At 37.8% G+C, this 23,280-nt stretch overlaps 1 protein-coding gene across 4 annotated transcripts in view; it reads right to left on the reverse strand.

Moving 5' to 3' along the window:
- Nucleotides 1-277: 277 nt before the first annotated feature.
- The window catches only part of LOC134793587 (GATA-binding factor C-like), a 108,900-nt gene continuing 85,897 nt past the window's right edge, over nucleotides 278-23,280 (reverse strand). For all 4 annotated transcript variants that reach the window (XM_063765207.1, XM_063765209.1, XM_063765210.1 and 1 more), the window contains 3 exons: nucleotides 2,653-2,872; nucleotides 2,091-2,230; nucleotides 278-1,640 (listed from right to left, as the gene is read on the reverse strand). In XM_063765207.1, the coding sequence (XP_063621277.1) occupies nucleotides 1,614-1,640; nucleotides 2,091-2,230; nucleotides 2,653-2,872 (387 nt within the window). In that variant the 3' untranslated portion in view covers nucleotides 278-1,613. The remainder of the gene's footprint in view (nucleotides 1,641-2,090; nucleotides 2,231-2,652; nucleotides 2,873-23,280) is intronic.

A 23,280-nucleotide genomic window follows, 5' to 3' on the forward strand; every position in this document is an offset into this window, starting at 1 on the left:
TTGCCGCGAGATAAACGCGAGTTTTGGACGACTTTTTCTGCGGAATAGCGGAATTGATCCGGCGACTTACGGCCGACGAAAAGGACGCCAAATTGGATGGTCAATTGATTTGCTTTCTGATTTAAGACTATTGATGCGTTTCCAGTGTGAAGACCAGGGGAGACATATATTGACACCCATTCATTGCGACTCGTTGGTACCTAAATTTAACTACACAATTATTTAGCGTTAGGTTACTAATGGCAGTGGTAGATGAAAATGTAATGAAACGTGTTGATAATATCAATATTGATAATTTATTCACAATTTTATTTAAAATACACAACTTCACAATGTCCTGTTTTAAAAACTAAAAACTTTAGGTACTGGATATCGTTACGGGTTGTGTTGCAGTGACCACTAATTTACAATTTTATTTTGATAGTCTTATAATGATTCCATTATTTCTTTCTACAGGTTCATTTACATTCATATTATGTACATATTTTGGGGGTTTCAGGACAAGTTTGTATATGAAGCGCAAGTTTTTATCTGAATTACTTTAATACCGACGATAATTAATTCATTTTGATCGATACTAAACTTGACGATTCATTCACAAAATTGTTAAATATCGATATGGCCACTCAATATCTTAATTTACCAAGGGTACGCATGTAATATAAACTTTTAGTTTAGTACTTTTGTGACATAGACAATATTTTAATTTATTAATATACCAATGCGCTATTAAATCCAGTGGCCATCTTCGGTCGCAACAACTGAAACATATGTACTGATATCCACAAAATCAGTTCTGAATTACGTCACTAATTAAAACGGCTATTATTTACAAATTGCATGATTTAAACCTATTACATAAATTACTATTGCATTTCATTCAATATCAACTATACTAATAAAATGTACAAAAGAAATCTCTGGAATAACTCTCTGAACACATCACAATTCCTATAGCCAACCGAGCCGTCCAAATTAAATATAAGAAAGAAAACAATTTATACAGGAACGAAATATAACTTAATATGAAAGATATGTACAAATACACATGTTGTTTCTCGAACAATACTTAGTTATATATAAATCATCTAAGCCGACTTCGTACCGACCTTACCTATATTATAATACTGTACAATTTCGCTAGTTACTTCATCATTGTAAAACACCTTACTTAATACTCGTATTAGGAAACTGATCACGGAATATCAAAGTCTTATGGGCAACGTGCTCCGGCATCGAGTGTGCAGCTGGCTGCATCTACAGTCAGCTGCGTCTCTATCGTAACCAAATATTAACAAGACATTTTGGTACATAACGACGTGTAGCAGACTAGCCCTTCACTGGGATATTTCCTTTTCAGACATCTTCAATTCAAACTGCAGAACGTTTGTATAATCTTACAAACATCAATTCTGTATACAGTCTTATAAATTATGTGATGTGCTGAAGTGTCATTGGGATAATAACTACAATGTACGGTTAGTAGACCGTGGTGTGATCACAGCATGTTTTGTGTTTGCTTGCGCGCGCGCAGGTCTGCAGCCGTCGGGGACGGCGTATTTCCTTCGACAATATTCTCATAAATTAGCAGGCTCTTGGGTTTGGTTGACTTATCACGTGTACTCACTCCTCCAACCAGTCTGTAACGAAAGAAAAACATCGTTAAATTTATAACCACATATTAGCTAGGTTTAACCTTATGTACAAAGTTTTTGAATAAGTAACTTTTGATTAATATAGGTAGGTATATATGATAAGCATGTGTGTAAAATGTATTTAAATACACACTTATAGTACCCGGCGATAAATATTGCACATCGGAATTTCGATTTCGTATATCGTTGTTTTTTTCTCTCTCATTGTCTCTTTCATAGGTATGTGCAATATTTATCGCCGGGTACTGTAGTTATGTATCTATATTCATGCCTATGTCATTTACCTATTATTCTTAATTTAAAATAATAAATTAAATCCCAGTTAGATATATTTCAGTTCTGTTTGAAATTCTGTCGATTTGGAAGCCTTGTGAAGTTTTCTCTTAGATTAGTAGGGCATGTAGCAAAAATGATAGTCATGACATGATAGCTTACCATAGAGTTGAGTTGCGCGAGGTGGTGGTGGTGGTAGGGGTTGTGCGAGGTGGGGGGCGGCGCGAAGCCCTGGTGCGGCGCGCCGTACCAGTGGGACATGTGCGCCGCCGCCGGGTGCACCAGGCCCACTTGGTGTTGACCTGCACAAACAAATGACAACATTATTATACATAAAGAAATAAGTACATCCTTGACGGCAGACAATAAAATACATGAGCAAAGGAAAGAAATGTGCTGATCTGTTTAAACATAATATTGGGGGAGCCTGCCATATTTTTTTTACAATTATGAACGTAACGACACGATTTTGGTTGCAAAAGCCCCGTTCGAATCGTCAGGGAAAACCAATAAATGTAAATGCACACGATTAAAGGTTGGTTGCAACAAGCCGCCTGGCACTGTTATTATAAAGTTAGCTAAATTTTATTGCATGAAAAGTTTCATAGTTCGCTGCTGAGTGGCGTTAATAAGACAATTGTAGTCCAAAGTCTCGTGTCGTTAATCTTAATCTTGAGCAGTTTGCATGTCTTTGCTCGATGCAACAATCAGTCTTTTTACTCACCGAAATCCATAGCAGACGGGAAGGCTGATCCCCCGAAGCCCTTGGTGGCGTCCCCAAGCGGCTTGATCATGTCGCCCATGACGCCGCCCAGCGCCAGCGCGCACGCGCCGCCGCCGCCCATGCCCATGCCCATGCCGCCCTTCTTCTTCTTACTCTTGCTGCTCAGCTTGCGGTTCCGCGTCTGGATGCCCTCCTTCTTCATTGTCAGGGGCCGGTTTACCTGCAACAATGGAAACTCTAAATTAGTATGTTTCGTAATTTAGTTTTATTTCCGATACAAGTTTAGCATCCAAGACCCCGCTACCGCTCTGGGACGCTGCGGCGCTGCGGGATACCGCTCTGGACCGATCAAAGTGGCGTGCTCTTGTGTTGGAGGCCAAGACTCATTTTGGGTCACCGCGCCAACCAAGTAAGTAAGTAGTAGTACAAGTTTAGCATATTGTATAATTACATTAATTACCTAAGTTGTACATAAAATATTACCCGAATAAAAGCTACAAGCACACTGGTCATTTAACTTTATGATTCACTTAGTGTAACATTTGCTTTTTTACGACTAACCGTCCGACGTAAACTTTGTGCAAACGCTTATTAAAATGACAAAGACGCCGTTGCTTTTACATCCAGAGTATAATTCTGTATTTTAATAAGAGCGTACCGTGAATACCAACGCGGGTTTCCTCAATGAAGTAAAACATCAGCAACACGACTATAAATCGCAAATGGGTCCCGAGTCATGCGCACAGGCAGGACTTTATCGTTGACATTTAGCGGTATGAAAAAACGTCAGCGGCACCATGTTAGAATGCTAACTACAAGTATAAAGGCTCGCCGAGACCATAAAACGCTATCACAATAGTGCTGCGAATATTTAGCTGTTGGCCTGCCGACGCGCCGACCGCCGACGCATCCCAATTACTGCACATGCAGTTGCTGGGAATTGACGGTAACCTTGTACCTCTTTGTTTGAGGTTGTAGTCCTTTTCTATTGTAGAGGTCATGGTTTTAGATTGCGTCATGGAATTATTTGTCGCACGTAGAGTATTATTTTGATGATTGATATTTGAAGCCTACTTTTTGGCACATTGCAGCCATAAAGCTTTTAAAATAGGTACTTAGGTGTGTGTGTTGAACTTTTGGTATTCTATGCTAATTAAACTAAAGTTGAACAACCTCTGCACACGATCATCGTTTGTTTGTCATATGCATTAATTACGTAACTCGGTGAATTTCTTTAGTTCCTCCGCCAAATTCGCGGGTCAAGTGTCCCGGTCACTCCTGCACGGCACTTCGGCGAAGCATGCGTCACGACGGACGGACGGACAATGAGTTATTCATCGGCTTCAAGGAAGGCGGCATGTGCCCTAAACGCACGATTTGATCGCTCCGCCAGCCCATACGCATGACCTGATCTTGTTTGTTTTCTTTTTGGACATGTGCAATGACTGTTACGCTAATGCAGTTTGATATGTTCATGTGAGCGGTACATGATGAAATTATTAAATGCTAATGAGGCCCTTAGTGACCATGTTTATACGAGAGGTTAGAGCGATGTGACGCAACGACTAAATTGAGTAGTGAATTATCGACTTAATTGAACCTGCTACTATAGAATTTATAGGAAAAACGTTTCTAATACAGATTATTACATAATTCCACGACCATGTTCCTTTTTCGTTTACACAGTTTTACTTAAGTAGTCCGACTACTGTTTCAAATGCCAAGGTCAAATTTTTGTCAAAGAACCAGGCTGAGTGGAAAGCAATTGCATATGGACACAATCCTCAGTTATGAGGAATTGAATAAAGAGGAGAGGTAAAACACATATTTTCCATTAAATATGAGTAATTATCCACCAAAATGAGTCCTTTATCCCGCTGAAGCCCGGCATCCTTAACGGCCAATGCGCCAATTCCCGTAATGTGTTCCCGTGAATCGCCCACACGCGCCGCGCATACCGCGCCGTCGACGCTTCCAATTGAACCAATATAAAATGCATTAATACAAGGCACTCTGTCCAGTGATTAATGAAGAACAGTTGTGAAACTGAAAAGTTATGAGAAATTTCGTTTTGTACTACTTATTTTAGCGCCTGGGCAGATAGTAGATAGATAAACAAGACTCAGTTTAATCCAACCCTGATGTGTGTGAAGCCAGTGTAGTTACACGAAATTCAGTCTTCTTTGACAGTATGTCATGAAGGTAGTACGTGTTTTTGATTTAACAGAATTACAAAAAACTATACATAAGTTTTTTTTTTCATGAACATACAGTCTACATCAATAGTCAGTTTTTCCATGTAGCTCTACAAAATATGAAGTCCTCGAGTTTTATATCCTAGCTATGCCTATCTCCACTGGTTCAACTTCTTTAGTAAGCTAGTGCCGGCAGATTTAGCCAGGGCAAATTAGGTCGAGATACTTGTATGAGGTTTTTCGCGATTGCGGAGGCGCGGAATGGCGAGCTGTATTAATGGAGACTTTGATGTTCGAGCTAAGAATAGATGAAGGAGATAGGGTCAAATGATGTCTGCTGTCTTGATAACTGCACATAACAAACGTCTATACAGGGACTTCCTATTGACGACTCAATTACACATCTTGTAAAGTATACTTTTATATCAATAACTTGGAAACATGTCAGGTTAGTTTAAGTTTCTTGGTAACTGTATCAAGATAATATAGTAGATACGGTAGGTATAATACACAGATGTATTTATGTCGTCCTCAAAATCTCCGTAAAGTTTAAGTAATGCTTTTCCTCACTATATTAAATACACATACATAAAACGAAGCAGGTCAAAAACATTGGGGAAACGCGTCTTGTCTACGGACATTACAAAAGTTAAGTATCAATTAGGAATTAGGATATGTACATTTCTCTACGACTTTCATGGTAAAAATTGAACAGGTTTTAACATGCGTATAAGGATAGGTAACTAAATAACTCATACTAAATACATTTTTAACTCGTATATCTCGCTTTATGTCTAACTGTAGTCTTTATGTTTATATCTAAATGGTAGGACACCTCTATTTCCGTTCAATTAAGAGTGGCTTTATTTATTTCGATTAAACAGAATATAATTAAACATTAATTGTATAGCTAAGCCGAAGTACTCCAGCTACCTACATGGAACGCTCGCTATAACTGACTAACTGTACCACCACACCATAGCCGGCACACGGAAGCCCGCCAGTATATAGTGCATGTTACATGACATAAGGCATCCGCCATGTTAGAGAAATTGCTTAATAACTGGCCATTATGTCAGGTTAATTACGTCGCCGCCTGTTCCCATTCTACTGTATATGTACAAGGTATATAGGCACTCGGTTGTACAGTTTAGATATATATACTGAAAGAGTTGTGTAATTGGAGGCGAGTGCACGAAATACTAATAGGTCTAATTGTTACGCTTTCAGGTTTCAGTGTTATGTAATGAAAAAAATATTTACTAGTATGAACACTTTCTAAGAGGGCGTAAAGAAGAAAATAGTCGTAAATATAATCCCTTCTAAATATTATTGTAAGAATAGGGATATATTTTTTTTATGTTGTGTAACTTCGAAAAAGGAAGAAATTATTAAGTATAAAATAATTTCACGAAATATCTACAACATTCATCGCATTAAACATAATTAGCTTATTGCATTAGTGCTCAAAAAACTTGCATGTTAACTAGTGTCTAGAAAACCTTTATAGCGCAATAATTAGAAGTACTTATGATAGTATGACTACAATGTTCCACTAATTTATGAATAGCACCTAGTAATAATTTGTGTCAGAATACCTGACGAAGGGATGGGGGAAGGCAAAGAAACTTTGACGACAAACCGAAAACATGCAACGATTACATGTTTTGTAGAGAAATGAACAAACATAAATCCGCAAGCTTAAAACTCAACGCCATCGCCATTAAAGCTAAGGGCCACATAAGAACATCAAGAATCATAATTGCGGCAGAAATACGGGGGTCATACGGCGCACAGCGAGTTCGCGGTGGTAAACGAAACACGCACTTTGCATGCAACATTCCGCCCCCGTGTACTACGTGACGGGGCTGCACGTGACGGCGAGGAGATAGTGAGGCGGGCGGGAGCGGAAACGAGAGCGGGCGCTGAAGCGGTGGCTTTATTGGGATTTTACGACGCGCGACGGTAAGCCTGTGCGCGCGTTTGGCAGTATAAAAATTAAAAAAAACCGGCCAAGTGCGAGTCGCACTCGCAAACGAAGGGTTCCGTACCATTATCTATAAAAACGGTCACCCATCCAAGTACTGACCCCGCCCGACGTTGCTTAACTTCGGTCAAAAATCACGTTTGTTGTATGGGAGCCCCATTTAAATCTTTATTTTATTCTGTTTTTAGTATTTGTTGTTATAGCGGCAACAGAAATACATCATCTGTGAAAATTTCAACTGTCTAGCTATCACGGTTCGTGAGATACAGCCTGGTGACAGACAGACGGACGGACGGACGGACGGACGGATGGACGGACGGACGGACGGACGGATGGACGGACGGACGGACGGACGGACAGCGAAGTCTTAGTAATAGGGTCCCGTTTTACCCTTTGGGTACGGAACCCTAAAAATGATATCTAGATATATAAGTACGATGACTACGATATAGGTATTGATTAAAAGAGTAAATAAAATAAATTAATAAATATATTTAGTGCAATTACTACATAATAGTCTGAAACATGTGCTGAATTTATATTTGTACCTACTTATAATGTTTGTCTTTCCCATCACGGAACAATGGTTATAATGTATATTATTGTAATATTTACATTAAATAGATTCCATCTGATAATCTCTGGATCTCTGAAGAGCTCTGGATGATAAAATTAAACACATTGACTTGAATTCACGTTGATTTCTGAACCGTATAAAAGTACTCAATACTAGTACTTTTTTTATGTGTTTAATTTTATCTTCCAGAGCTCTCAGTTTCAGGTTCAGCATATTACTACCCGCTTTCGCGTCCGCTCCGACTCCCGCTAGCGCCTACTCTCTATCGCGCCCGAAAACGTGAAGCGACGACACATAAAGCAGCGCTATTGGCCAGGGGGCCTACCGCGAACCAGGTTCGACGTGTTGCCTCCCTGTCACACTTACGTACGAATTTACAAGTACGACAGAGAGGCAACACGTCGAACGTGGTTCGCGGTAGGCCCTCTGGCTTGTAAAAGCCGTAAGTTCGCGGAGATATATGCTGCTTTAAACCGGGACCAATAAAACACAGTCACCGTTCCGGTTTTTAAGCTAATATTTCGACTGAAATTCATGTCGCAACATAGTTGCTGAAATTGCGCAAATATTTCATACTTGCCTTGCCAGTTTAAAATTCAGTGTACATGCCTAACCTTACCCTTACCACTAGCCTTCTTTGAAAACAATTTCTAAGTAAAATAACAAAATGTATTTAGGTTATTTTCTAACTTTCTTCTGGCAAAAATCGATGACTCGATAATCCAATATAATACTTACTATATAATCATTTATTTTTAGGTACCTAAGGTATAAATATTTATTCTGGCCGGCAAAATTAGGGTGATATAATGATATACTAATGTAAGAAAGAGTATGATATGTATATGTACTACCTACCTACTGAGCATGGGTGTGTAGATACCTAATATAGTTATGATTACTATGTAAAAATATTAACCTAACCCATAGAAAGAATTCTGTACGACAAAATGCGATAAATCGCTTTGAATATACGACGAAATTCTTTAAAAGCGATTTATGTCTTCACATTGTCGATGAAAACATGAAACCACATAGTTACACCCGTGAACTAAAGTGAAGACTTTAATTGATTCAGGAAAACCCAGTGCACCGCGGCATGAGCGGGTGGCGATGGCGTGCGCGGCGCGCATTCACCCACCCTGCTGGTATCAACCGAACATTCACCTACAAATCTGAAAGATATTTACAAGCTTATGTTTGGATTGTGACCTGAATTTCGTATGCATGTTAGCACTTATGACAATGATGTTTTAGTTTTAGGTCTATACTGATTACCAATAGTACTTCTGTAATACGATACTCACTGAATTTGTTAGAAAAATGTACATTTATAAATGTAATTTCCTACTCTCGCAGATAACTTCCTTTACTAAGATATCGATAATTATTTTACATTAATTATATCTGAATAACTACAACCAAATATTTTGCATCTTTTGATATACGTATTTATTTGTGTTTAATGAGCTTAACGAGACTATACAAACTCTGCAAGCCATATAAAATAATTAATTGTGTACAACCACCAATTATAATCATTATACGAACAGCCCTGGGAAATGCAAACAATACTTTCATAAAATACGAAACAACGTTTTCTATAAGAGCTAACTCGAAACAAAACTAGCAGTAGATGTTCAGATACGCACCGCGAAGCAGTCAGCACGTAGACTACGCACTTGTGAAATCAAGCCATAAAAACTTATGCGTCTGTGCTTGCACGAAATTTTCACCTGCAGCGTAGGTATGCGAACGTGAGAGCCACTCAATAGAAACGTAACGAATGCGTTCCAAAATTAAAGTTTCGCGATGCACTTTATTGTGCGTGCGAATAATTACGTTACATTTCTAGATGCGGTATCGGGGACGAAGTTATTACACTATCAGAGCCATCTGCCAAGCGAGTACACACATAAAACCGCTCAAATGGGAAAATAACAGGCTCACTCCACAATGCCATGGAAAATACCGCTCACGGTACCATTTTCCGAGCTAGAAAGCCTAGTTTAATTAAAGGGAAGCAGTTGCAACCTTTTATTGCTCTATAAAAGTGCATTCTTAACAATGACTTGTAAATCATTTTCGCTTGTTATGTGCCCATTTAAAATTATACTATATTTTTCAATACGTCTGCTACAGATAAACATCGGATAGGTTAGACAGGCAGTTTAAGTTCACAATGAACCATATAACTAAATTAACAATCAATTATCGAGAAAAAAGCGTGCACATCTATTACGGCGCAAAAACGCCGTGAATTGCTCCATTGAAATTGATCGGCGCATTTACGGTGTGAATTTGTTTTTTCTCGTAACCAATAATCATATTGTCATAATTCGCACAAATGAAGAGTTATTAGTTTATTACTCTACGACGTGTCACAAGAATTATCGCTAGCACGAGGCTTGCACTTTACAAACGCTTGCTTTCAAGTTTTTAAAAACTGACGTAGACAATAAATGCAAACAAATCACTGAGTGTAATAAATATCTACAATAACCAAATAATGTGTACATAAAGTAGTGTACATATCCCAATTATTAAAGAATGCATACGTTGCATGCATTATTAAGACAAAAAGTTGTAAAATGACTTGACCCAATAACTGGCATAACGCGGTCACGTGATGAATTGATTATGGATAATGAACGGAGACGCTCGTGTCACTTCATCCATTAGCTAACTTAAGAGAGTTAAGGCGACAATCTATATCTATTAATTTTTTTTGCGACAAATTAGGTATTTTCAGGTTCAAAAGTTATTTTTACATAATAACACCAACAATACGTAAAACAATATAAAACTCTCATAAAACTGTTTGTTGTACGTTCTGCAAACAATCGAACACCCACAGCCATAAATATCGCATTGTTATGCGATAATACTCCAATTTATCTCGTAATGAGTTTTGTCAACTTAATTAACGAAAGCAATTAGTAATTGTCTCACAGTTACTTAGAGGTCTTAGAGCTTACTTAATTATTTGCCAGCATTGTTTATAATGTCTATTTTCATTTTGTTCGCGACACCTTAAGTGTTGCGTGCGTTAGCTTTATTTCTTTTTTCCGCAACAGCACGTTTTATATTTGAGCTCATTATAAGCGAAGAGTTTCTAGACTTGGCTCTGATTTTTTCCAGTTTATCGGCGCGTGTGAATGGTGCGAGGTACCTGACAGCACTGAAAATGGAAGTCTCTACAATTAGCTTTTTAAATTAGGTGTCTACGAGGTGATTAGGTATTCCAATATGGCAACTAAACAATAAACGCCATTTTTTTACCCGTGTTAAACAAATAATAATTGTCGTTAACGACTATTTATATTTCAGGGAATAGGTACATTTCTCCACCCATTGTCATGACATAACAAATCAATTAGGGGTCATTTGCAAATTTATTATACCTTTGTCAATTTTTTTCTTAACATTCTCAGTTTCGTAACGTAAATTAACCATACAAAAATGCAAATTTGTATAGCTAACATTCGTAACGAAACTATGAAAATTAAGAAAAGATGAGATTAAGTTTTCCTAATTTTCTCAGTTTCGTTATGTTAAGCAAAAATTAGACAAAGGTACAATAAATTTGCAAATGACCCTTAGAAAAGAAAGACTAGACGAATAAAATGTAGACGCAGTAAGTCCACAAATTCCGATAATTGAGAATTGTTTTCAAAGCACTTTTTTAAGCCACTGATAGGATAGTCGTCAAATCATATTCTTGGTTCAAGTTATAAATTTAAGTCTAACTAAATTAATATTAAAATGAAGTAGCATACCTATGGATTGACACTGATCGTCAGTTTTATGATAGCAGCTAACCACCCGTCAGTGGTACAGTTTTAAATGAAAATGCTAACAAACGGAGCAAAATAAGCAATTAAGCCGTATGTTTCGGACGGGGTAGATGTGGCGTGGCGCGGCGCTGGCGCAATTGGCCGTCGCGGCCACACGCGTGGACGCAGCGAAAACCGCAACCATCAAAAACACACTTATTTGACCAATCATGGACTTTAAATACAAGGTAATAAAGTTTACTAATGGTAACTCACAAGCGGCTTCGTTTGTACGAGCCTTAAGACTACATACTGCGTTTTGTGTTAGGAAGACAGAGCGGTAATACAAGGAACTAACCGATCTGTCGCTCTCTTTTCGAAATTAATTACGCTTGATTCATGGAAACGTTAACGGGTCCATAAAACTTTGGAAGCCCGATTTCACACAGTGTCAAATATGAAATACTTGTATATTTAGTACATCCTTCATAAGAAAAGAGTTATAGAATACAGTACCCCATATTATGCCAGCTCTTAGTTAAGAAATAACAGCATTTAGCAAACGGTAGGCAAAATAAAATGTTTCACATAAATCTGGCATTGAAAACATGTGTCTCTGAAGACGCTAAAGAAGTGTTCTATGTTTTCGGTCTACTGAAAACCACCCGACTATCACTCGAAAGGGTTCAAACCAGTGGTGCTACACAGCATTAGTAAAGAATTCTATCGCTGACGGGTGTAATGACAAAAAATGATTTAAACAAATTAGTTCCACGCAGTTAGCACGCGTTCAAATCGAGCGTTTGCTGGCGCCGGGCTTTTTTTACACACAATATTGACAAGGGAGCGGTGGTGGCCGAGTGGATATGACGTCCGACTTTCAATCCGGAGGTCGCGGGTTCAAATCCTGGCTCGTACCAATGAGTTTTTCGGAACTTATGTACGAAATATCATTTGATGTTTACCACTAGCTTTTCGGTGAAGGAAAACATCGTGAGGAAACCTGCATACATCTGCGAAGAAATTCAAAGGTGTATGTGAAGTCCCCAATCCGCATTGGGCTAGCGTGGGGACTATAGCCCAAGCCCTCTCGCGCATGAGAGGAGGCCTGTGCCCAGCAGTGGGACGTATATAGGCTGAAATGATGATGATGATGAATATTGACAAATTGGGTTATTTTAAAAAACCCAAAATAAAATGTAGATATCATTATTCTTAGGTTTTTAATAGAAACACATTGAAAATACTTGGATACTAAGCGAGTTGAAGTGTTAATTAACGAAATTATTGTACGTTTTTATTTTAAATAGTTTAAAACAAAAAAAATACACATTATGATACCAAACCCTTAATGGTAAGAAAATAAAATTTAGATATTGATTCTTAGGTTTTTAATAGAAACACATTGAAAATACTTGGATACTAAGCGAGTTGAAGTGTTAATTAACGAAATTATGGTAAGTTTTTTATTTTAGTTTGAAACGAATAAAACAAATTATGGTACCGCTAACTTCCGTGTATTATTTCCAAAAGCCGTCAGACCCAAAAATATATTTTTGTAATTAAGGATGTGCCCGAAGTTGTCGATAAACTGCGGTTTTGATGTGTGAGCTGATTAAAATAAATACTCGGCAGTAGCGCGGACAGCTGCTCCCGGGGTAATTGAAATGACGATTTATACACGCGCCGAATATATCGACATCGGTAATTTATAGTGAAGAGCTCCGTTATTATTTAGAGTTGAGACGGTTTTTTTAAAACGATATTTGTTTAAAAGGAATTATAGTTAAAATTACGACGGTGTTTGTAACCTTTTTTAAACGTTAAAAGGAAATTGTATGCTATTTGCGATCTTAATTTGATATTTATTTCGACATTGTAATCAAAACGAAAGTTATCGACAGCCGCTAATAATTTAAGTACTCATAAAGATTTCTTTATCACACTAACGCAATTCGTGGGACACAATTGCAACTCAATTAACTCTTACAACGATTTTATTTACGCCATTTATTTAAGATAAGCCGAACCGTTTATCTCTGAGACTAAATTTATTTTGTTCATCATTAATTAGTTCTCACGTATCGATACAAAGCAAGTGTCGATGCCGACGGGAGCTAACGTAAATCAAACCTGATTGATAAATTACTTGTAAATTAATGTTGTAAAAATTCGATAAAACTTATCGATTAAATGTTATTTTTTTAAACAAAATCCATATAAGTACATAAAAAGACAATAATTTTTTTTTTACATACGTATTCTAACTTTGTTCAAAAACTTATACTGAATACCCAGTTTAATGCACGCTTTAATCGTAACTTCAATACGTTTAACCCATATTAACGATATGACATTAATTAATTCAAAGGTAAGCACATATTTTGCGTGTCGCTACATCACTTCCACAATCCCAATAAACAAAAAAATTATACCTAACACAAGTTGTCGCTACCGTTAATTTATTGCACAAAGTGTCGATGCAGCAATTTGCAATTTAATAGGTTGTACCACTTGTACACGACATTTTGAAATAGTGAACGTTAACAAGAAGTGAAATATTTGCTTCAAATATCTCCCCGATAGTTTCCTAACATATTTGTAATGAAGATAGTATATGTGGCAGGACATCACTAAGTTCACATCTCAAAAACAATTATGGAAAACAATAAATTTAAATGTTTTGCGCCCGTGGGCTCGAACCCGGTCCAATTAGACCCTGGCCGTCCGCACTAAATCTCGCAGTGCTACCATGCTACACTAATTCATACGGCCCGCCAACGACCACTCATAACTGTCGACATCGACACAGACTAAAACAGCTTCTCGCACATCGATAACTTACCTATATGCTGACGCCACTACACTAGTTACAGCTCAAAAGTGGCTTTGTTACTTGATTGAACGAGTTAATTTTGCAATTAATAAAACCGGAGTAGTAATAAAGTCTAAGTAGTCATATCATATCACATTTGTAACTTTTGAGCATATTTAGGTATTTGATTTTTTGGTACATACATCTAGACTACCGAGAATATTTCATGTTTAATATTTTTATTTAAGACTTACACACTTATTGGGTGCAATGTGCAATACAATAAACTACTTAATACAGTTGTATAGAACTCATACAATAGTATAGGTTATACGGTCGCGGTTACTATTAAGCTAGAATTACTATATACGAGCGATGACATGGCAATCAGCTTTAGCACCTTTTGCGAAATTGCTCTCTTTGGATTTTAACTAACACCTTGGTGTTTTGACTTATATTTTTTATAAAACTCAATCGTTTTATCCTTACCGTTTATGAATTTGTTTTCAAGTATGGTTCGGGTTCTAGTTTGATGATTAATTACTTAAGTGTTATCTATTACATATTACCCTGTTAGTTGCTTTAGCATCCTTTTTATTTAACCGTCGGTACTCAGACTGTATAAAATGATTTGAAAGATTCAATATAAAGTAAAAGTCGTAATTCTTTTTCATTATATTAGCTGATCAAATTAGTGTCTACGAAACCCCTTAGTTTGAAATTATTTAATTTCTTTGTGGCAGTAGGCAATCATTTGGTGGGCACTGCGCGGCCGGCGGCGCGGCGGCGCGTGCGCCTCTGCCGCACCTGCTCTAAGCCCTTGGTAATTATTCCACCACTCATTATATGATTATAAGACTTTTTTGGTGCTTTCAATCAAATTACACCTTGACTCGACTACTTTGTACGAGTGAGATGTCATAAAAGTTTTTTGTACAATAATTTTCGTTTGACGGTTAAGTGTAAAACGAAAATATTTTTTGTAGCGTGCCTAATACAAAAGCCTACCTACTTCACTTTTGCTTCGTTGGTTTATCCAAATCCATCCAGCTGATTGCAAAAATCTCAGAAATAGAAAACAACGACTTAAGGTATTAATGCGAGCTTTTGTTACTTGCGAAGGATTAGACATTGTTACAAACGAATTTTATCTTTGTGTTAGCAAGATGGACAATGGGTGTGAGCACTTTCAATTTGAAAGCTTTGAATAGAAGTAAACAGTGGCACTCGACAAAACTACCTCTCGCAAATCCCCTTGCACAAAAGCGAGAAGATTTAGAAAGAATGCTTTGCGCTAATTTCGCTCTGGACTGTCACGGAGATCACCTAGATGATAATTCTAAATTTGAATTCATGTAAACCAGAGCTCCGCAAAGTTTAGCACTCGAGCGCATCGATGGTATGATAGGCGGACATAAATAAATAATTAGACGCGGCTCGAGGAAGTAGGGGAGCGAGGGGGCACTCGGATAGTTCGAGATAGTATCTCTCGCAACCGCGCTTTGTGTCAAACGTCAGATGCTTATCTCGAAGATGTTTACAGATGTACCGGAGGGGTAACGGCCCAAACTCTCTCGTGGACGCAATCAGCCGCATAACACTAATAGGTTGGCTGGCTTGATAGACTGTGAGTTAATTACTTTGCTTTGTCTTGACATTACCGATCCGACTACTTGGAGAGGTTGAGCTTTTTTGGATGTAACTATTTCCAGTATAAAAAATGAAGTGCAATGGAACGGGTTTAATGTGTTCCTCTCGGCCGTAGATCACGCTAGATGGCGCCGATAGCGTGGCCGCGGGCCAGATCTGCGATCATCTCGCTCGGTGTCTAATCGCCTAATTACCTCGCGGTAGCCCGCTGTTGCTAGGTAGTTTGAGATAAACCAATATACTTGTTAGATCGAATCTTATCACAGTTATTACAAACGCTTTTACAGCGAACACACAGAAATAAACATTGATAAGCTATTAAAGCGTCAGTTTTTTGTATGTTTTAATTTTTACGTCTGTAAAATATTAATCCTTATTGCGCTAACACCTTCGTGCAACGGACGTGTAGTTAATCAGCAAGAAATAGCAAATAAAGTTCTAAGCAATAAAGTCAGGGCACTATTTGAACGGCGCGCCTTATACTTGCCTTCATCACGACCGCATGAATCTGTTATAAATGTAGAACGCAACGGTCTTTTCTCAAGCATCGATATCGAAGCTTAAAATCTCCATTTCTCGTGACAAAAGCTTGTGACAAAGTGGGCATTGCGAAATCTCGCCCGACCTAAGCGCAATAATTGTTTTGTGCAAGGACACAGCCTTTTATCACCCGGACGATCAGACTGACGTGCAGCTGCTATATTCGTATTTTTAAAACCTACAACAAAATATGAAAAGAAATAGACTTGTAATTATTTACCGTAAAAATCGACACGGTTGTGGAGGCCAGAATTTTAAAAGTGAAGTGAATTAACATCGTTATCTTGCTCATACTTGGGGGACTAGCCAAGGTGACAATCGTTGATAGAAAATTCCAATCGAAGCTTAAATATAATGTATGGAAATAGTCAAGTGAATTTTCGTAGCATCTGTCATACCCATACATTTTTTTTTCGTGTGGCGTTTCTCGATGTACGATTGCCTTGGATAGGTCCTGTTATGTACAGTCGTACACATAACCATACATTTGTTATACTTTCAACTCTACGAAATATAACTAATTAAAAGACTACTAAAGTATTTGAACAAATTAAATTATTTCAGAAATATATTTTAATTTGTTTTTATCAAGTAGAAACCACTCGGCCACCGGGCCACAGCGGCATAGGTCAATTTTTTCCAAGTATATGCACTTCTTACTGAATGCTTAGGCACATGCCGCGATAGCAGAGGACGCTGGTTCGATTCCAGCCTGGGGCACTAGAGGCCTTGGTCACTTTTTCTTAGTATATGACATTTATTTCAGCTTATAATTAAAAGACTGCCATAAAAATCAGGGTAATTTCAAAAACGGTTCTAATTGCTTTCGGACTGATAGTTTCTAGAATTGCGACGCCCATTTTCAGTAAATTTATTACTAAGACGGTAAATCAGCTGGGAATCGCTCACTAAACAGAATGGGAGCTTAAGACTCATGAATAAAAACATTCTATTTAGCGCTACGCTCGCCAGCGCGGGCTCCGCCGCAAACGACATGTACTCTTTAAACAGTAGGGGGAAGAGTCAAAGTTGCGTATAAAGTTAATCGGACATATTCGGCTATGTGGGGCAGCTCAACGCAAACGCATTTCCGGCCGAACGCTGCCGGGAAAAAGCCATTTAAAACAAAAAGAAAAAAAATAGTAACGCGCCGCGCGCCGCGCTCGGACACTTCCGGTGGGCGCCATTTTTTCTGTATTGCCAACAGATAAAATCTTTCCGGCCTACTGCGCGAACACCCGCTCTTATTTCTTTTATAAAGGTTTTTACGCGATCGCTTTTTGGCAAAATTAGGTGTTTTCTTAATAGAAAAACTTTTATCGCTGTTTCGAAATTATGACTTTTGCCACGAAGCGCTATTGAAACAGAGTTAAATATCCGAACATATACCAGGCAAATAACATCGTTTCTATACTCTGGCAAAGCCACTTTGTTAGCAAATTTAAAAAATGTATGCGCGAAGGGTTGATCTCCCATAGAAAAATAGATGTTGGCGCCTTTTTCGACTGACAAGTTTGTTTGCTGAGTGTTTGAGTATATTTTAATAGATTCGCTATAATTCATTGCACAAACTGGGGTTAGATGAGAACAAGTGCATGCAGCCAATACGTTTTCGGCATACAAGTTAAGACAGTTCAAATGCACGAGTAAGCAACATAGTTGTATGTTAATGCCAGTAGTGGTAGTACCTACCGAGTGGACGCAACTTTTTCCATCGAGCGCGCAAAACTCAGGAACAATGAACAACCACAATTAGTGTAGGACATTTGCATCGCTACGAATTCAACGGCCGAACTTATGTAAATGAGATAGCTGTTCAATGTTGAATATTCAAATTGATGTCATTATAACATACGCCCAGCCAACCGGCCGTTTGGCTACCGGCCAGTCTGTTTGTAATGTAATGTAATGAGTAAATTTTAACGCTCCTTATTTTATGCCTCTCATTCCCAATGCTCAATTTAATTTCCTATTTACTTGTTTTTTTATTTTCCAACTACATGCGTCCAAAAATAAATTCAATAGCACTTATAAAATATACACCACACCGATGTGTTATTAATCGATACCTCACCCGATCGAGCGCAGAGATTTATTTTGTATCCATAACCTAACATTAAAAACCTAATGCTCCTTTAGTGCGAGCGACTGGCATAAAAGAAAAACACAAGAAAAAACAGTGACTGTCAAATTCCCTCGGATGCTGGCTGAACAAAACAGCACTTTAGACGAGTAAAAAAATAAAAAAGCAAGAGCTAGAAGAGCGTTCTCGATTCAAAAATTGAATTGATCGCCCCATTGTATTCCAAATGTATCATTTGAGCTGTTATTATGGGCTCTCTCTCTAGCGCTCAATACAAGTTGGTAATCCAATACTTTTGTATGGGAGGCACTTAACACAGCGAGCTAGTTACGAAATGTCCCATGTGTTATACATAATTTGTTTATTATCATGGAAGAGTCGTTATATTCCAATTAAACTTTTAAAGGTGCACGTTATTTTCAATAAGGCGAACATTTATCATTAAAAGTAGTTGCCTATACTGATACGTACGTTCCTACATAAAAACTACACTGTCGCAAAACGAATTGATGAGTAGAAAACAATCGAACCCACAAAAAACTAAAATAGCATTTCATCGATAGATTAAGAAGGTCGCCCCAAAAAAAATGAATAGTTACCAACCACAAAAACCTAATCGAGTATAGTCGGAGGAAGTAACGAATAAACGAGCGTGATAAATTAAATAAACAAATTTATAAAAACTTCAACAGACGGACGAAGCTTTGTAATGGCTTATTGCGGTCGGTTGGCGTGCGGGACTCGAACCCACGCACCTACAGTAATCCTATTACCCATTGTGGATGGCCAAATAAATAATTTATTTTCAATCGCTTTCAATTGATACCTACAGGGTTTTTATTCCCAAGGCGGCTATTCTAAAACTGCATCGTCATGTCAACCACTCTGAGGATTTCATTTTATTCCGAGTTCTAAAATCGCGTTGTAAAAATGTCGTTCGAAATTTGCATAATCATTCCCATAAGGAACTTAAAGTTAAAAGTCGACTCACGGTCAGCGCATTCCCATATCAATCAAAAACAAAATGTATACAACTAATAAATGTTGTTATTGAAAACAATAACAAAAGAGTGGGGCAAAAGAACAAGGTCCTTGAGTTGTATGGGGCAATTGGAGAGCTCGTGGGTCTCGCTACAACTGCAGTCACGCTCGTAGAGCCTTTGAAAGATATATTTGGAGTAAACATACTTGAGTGCATTGTTTGTGCACTATACTGCATTAAACCGTTTTGATATTTTAAGACATGAAGAAACTCTCATCAGTGTCAAATTTATGTTATAAAAGTATTGAAAATACCTGTATTCAAATGGAAAATATGTATTTTTTGTTATTGAATAAGACACCCTAAGAAGTAAGCAGCAATTTCTTAATCGATAAGTTAATGAGAATTAACAGTTACATTTTTTTTTTGCTCTAAGTATCTACGCAATGCCAAATAATTAAGGCTTGAAAATACAGCTTTTTATTGATATGATATGTTAATTTATACGATACGTTTAGGTAGGTGTACATATAAAACGAAACAAAGTTTTAAGAAAATCCCATATTTACTTACCCTTGCACGAATAACACAAAATTAAAAAAAAAACCATAAGTTTTACATGGGTAAAGTATCAAGAGTTTATGGCCGGTGCAGAGCGGTGACGTCGGCATCACAATACGCTCGTGCTTTGTTGTATGAATTGCATTTTTTGAGTGAAATCGATCACGAGGCATCCGCCTCAGGCCACTTATTATCCTGTATTTATTTACACATTGTGTCGGAAATTTACTAAGCAAATCGACAACATCGATTCTGTTGCTTTTTGCTTTTGTGAGGTTTTAACGATTGTTTGACAATTTGTACGCTTAAAAATGATTTATGTTTGATTTAGAGGTGAATTTACGGTGCGTACGAGTATTTACTAGTGTCCGACCGAAACATGTTTTTTTGCCGAAACCGAAACCGAAACCGAATGTTCGGCTTTGGCTCTAGTTTCGGCCGAAACCGAAACCGAAACCGAACCTTTTGTAGACTTGTTAAAATCGTTGAAAAAATGTCATAAAACCGCTTTTACATACATATTATGGGGCTGTCAACACCCAATGCCCTTGAAATTGATGTTACTTAAGCAGTTTTTTAAGAAAATTACTAGAGTTAGACCAAGATAATTCTGCAACGATTTTGATAACACACGCAGTGCAAGTGTTATTTTAAACGTCAAATTTCTATGAAATTATGATGTATAAATAACATTTGCACTAGTTGCACTGCGTATGCTATCAAAATAATTGCAGAATTTTCTTGGTCTAACTCTATTCATTCACCAGTCAAACCAACATGATTGTAGATACAGGGTGAAACAAAAGCGCGAGCGCAGCGAGCGCGAATTTTTTGTTAACAATATCGCAAGGCCGGGTACCGATCTTCACCTGGGCCTAAACGTCCGAAGTGCTCCAGTGAGGCGAACTTTCATGCGAAGTCAACGCCGTGCTTCAGGCTTCAGGATAAGTAGTTGTAGTAGCACAGACTCCAAGCAATGTCCATTGTATTAAAAAGCGAGATATTTCCTTGAGCGCACTTTCAATCCGAAGGTCGCAAGGTACAAACCCCGGCCACGTACTCTTGACGTACTCGTACCAATGAGTTTTTCGGAACTTATATACGAAATATCATTTTGATATTTACCTACTATTTGCATTTCGGTGAAGGAAAAACATCGTGAGGAAGCCAGACTAGTCCCGATAAGGCCTAGTTTACTCTCTGGGTTCGAAGGTCAGTCTGATGGCAGTCGCTTTCGTAAAAACTAGTGCCTACGACAATTCTTGGGATTAGTTGTCAATTGGACCCCAGGCTCCCATGAGCCGTGGCAAAAATTCCGGGATTACGCGAGGAAGATGATGAGTTTTCTTATTATTCCTTTGCCCAGGCCCAGTAACATGCGACAATGCTAATCTCATTTACTCCGATACAATTAGACAGTGTGCGCGTTATAGGTATTAACAACCTCTTAAGACTGCGTCAACCGTCTAGTGGCGCCCTCATTAGTGGAATTGTGTTTTATAATAAACCAATTAATTTCTGTACCTATACATGAATCAGTATATGTGGGTACATATTAATAAATATTGTTATCCTACTTATTCCCCAACTTTTGGTCTTTGTCACATAGTTTAGTTTCATAGTACGAAGTACCATTTCTTAAGTTTCGGCCCGGCCGAAAGGTTCGGCCGATTTTTGGCCGAAACCGAAACTACAGCCGAAACATGATTTTTTGGCCGAAACTGGCCGAAACCGAAACCGAAACCGAACCTTCGGTCGGACACTAGTATTTACTTAATTTTCGTTTTCCCAGCGCATGATTATATCGTTAGGATTAATGAATTTAACTTATAAACGGGACATACCTACAAGTGGAACACTATTGTGAGCCAGTAAACTTTCAGACTAGTGTTTGTTGCATTTATTTATTTAAAAAAACGATATAAGAAAAACGGCCGAAGTAACTCTTTTGCAATAGAAGATTATCTTCAATCAAAAATATGTAAATAGATGTACTTACCTATTTCTTTACAGCATAGAACGCGTAAACTAAAGAATCGTTTCAGAGCGTGGCAAATTATAAATAGTCGCAATTGTGCTGCGAGTGACACGGCCGTATAAATATGTATGAGAAGGCGGTACGCTACCTCTGCTCTGCTACCATGCACGCCCGTCATTATTCCAGCTTCTGAAGTAGCTCCCGTCGCCATTGTAGCTTCCGAATAATTAGACCAAGCAACAATACTTACAACGTCGTATACATTTCGAGAGAAAAAATGTCGAGTGCCCTCGTAAAAGCCCCTTTGACAGTTAATTTTAGTCATTGTTGCGTTCTCCCGTTTGATATTCTTTCGAATCGAGCGATTTTCGATTGTTTTTTTAGGGTTCGTAGAGCCGTGAGAATAAATGCTAATGTCACTGTTTTGTTTTTAACATTAAATGAAGTGTTTGACTGCATACTGCATCTTAACTTCTTAAGCCTCTTTTCCTCTCTTTTAGAATTCTTAAGCCTTTATTAGTTTTTTTAAACATTGTTAGTGGTCGAATGACATGTGAGCAGTCACATAGAGTTCGTTTAAGCTAAATTTGCATCGATTTGAATATAACCAAGTAAGGAAGTGTCATTATAAATGTCACATTTTCATATAAAATTGATATGAATGATGACATTACCACACTTTGTCATTGCAAATGACAAAGTGTGGTAGGGCAGAGTTAGCTTGTTAGCTATTTTTTCTCAGTAGGTAGCCTACGATGAACGTAGCATAGCATGAGTATCGTAGTTAGTGGGTAGCCATAATTTTTATAACTTCAATTCAATAACAATATTTAAAGTAAATTGAACTTTGATTCCCATTGACTCCCTAAACTTTAATTAAAACACCCCGATTTATTCACCATTAGATGTTATCCGCCGTCCGTAATTCATTTGAGACAATCGTATTGGGTTTTATGACACATTAGGCCGCTCGGGGGTGCGCTTGACTGCCCGGTTATCTGTCACCGAGATACTGTCAACTTATCCCGAGGGAGCGACCATGGGGGCCCCGGGTTAACTAGACGTACTGACTGTGTCTTTTTGAACCGGGCGATAAATATAACAAAACGTATCATAGTAGTACCAGAGGCAAACAAAAATCTGTATAGCTTGTTTCATACTAGACGTCAGATGACACAAGCAGTTTTTTTAAAGAGTGGCTTATATTTATTAGTGCTTCAGAAGACAAAACACCTGAAGAGAAGAGAGTACGCCAATGGATTCTTAACAAAGTAATAGTGATAAACATATTCAAATATGGACACTAGTACTTTTACAATACTTGGTGTTTTAGTACTTTGGGAAATAGGACACCTGAAGAAATACCGCACAAATTAACTCATTAGGAAATTAGCTAGTCCCTTAAAATTTTTAAAAGCAATAACGACAAAATATTATATTTTATAAACGTTTCGAACTGTTTTGCGCAGGTGAAATAATATAAT

The sequence above is a fragment of the Cydia splendana genome, chromosome 9 (assembly GCF_910591565.1).
Source record: "Cydia splendana chromosome 9, ilCydSple1.2, whole genome shotgun sequence".
In the NCBI taxonomy this organism is placed as follows: Eukaryota; Metazoa; Arthropoda; class Insecta; order Lepidoptera; family Tortricidae; genus Cydia; species Cydia splendana.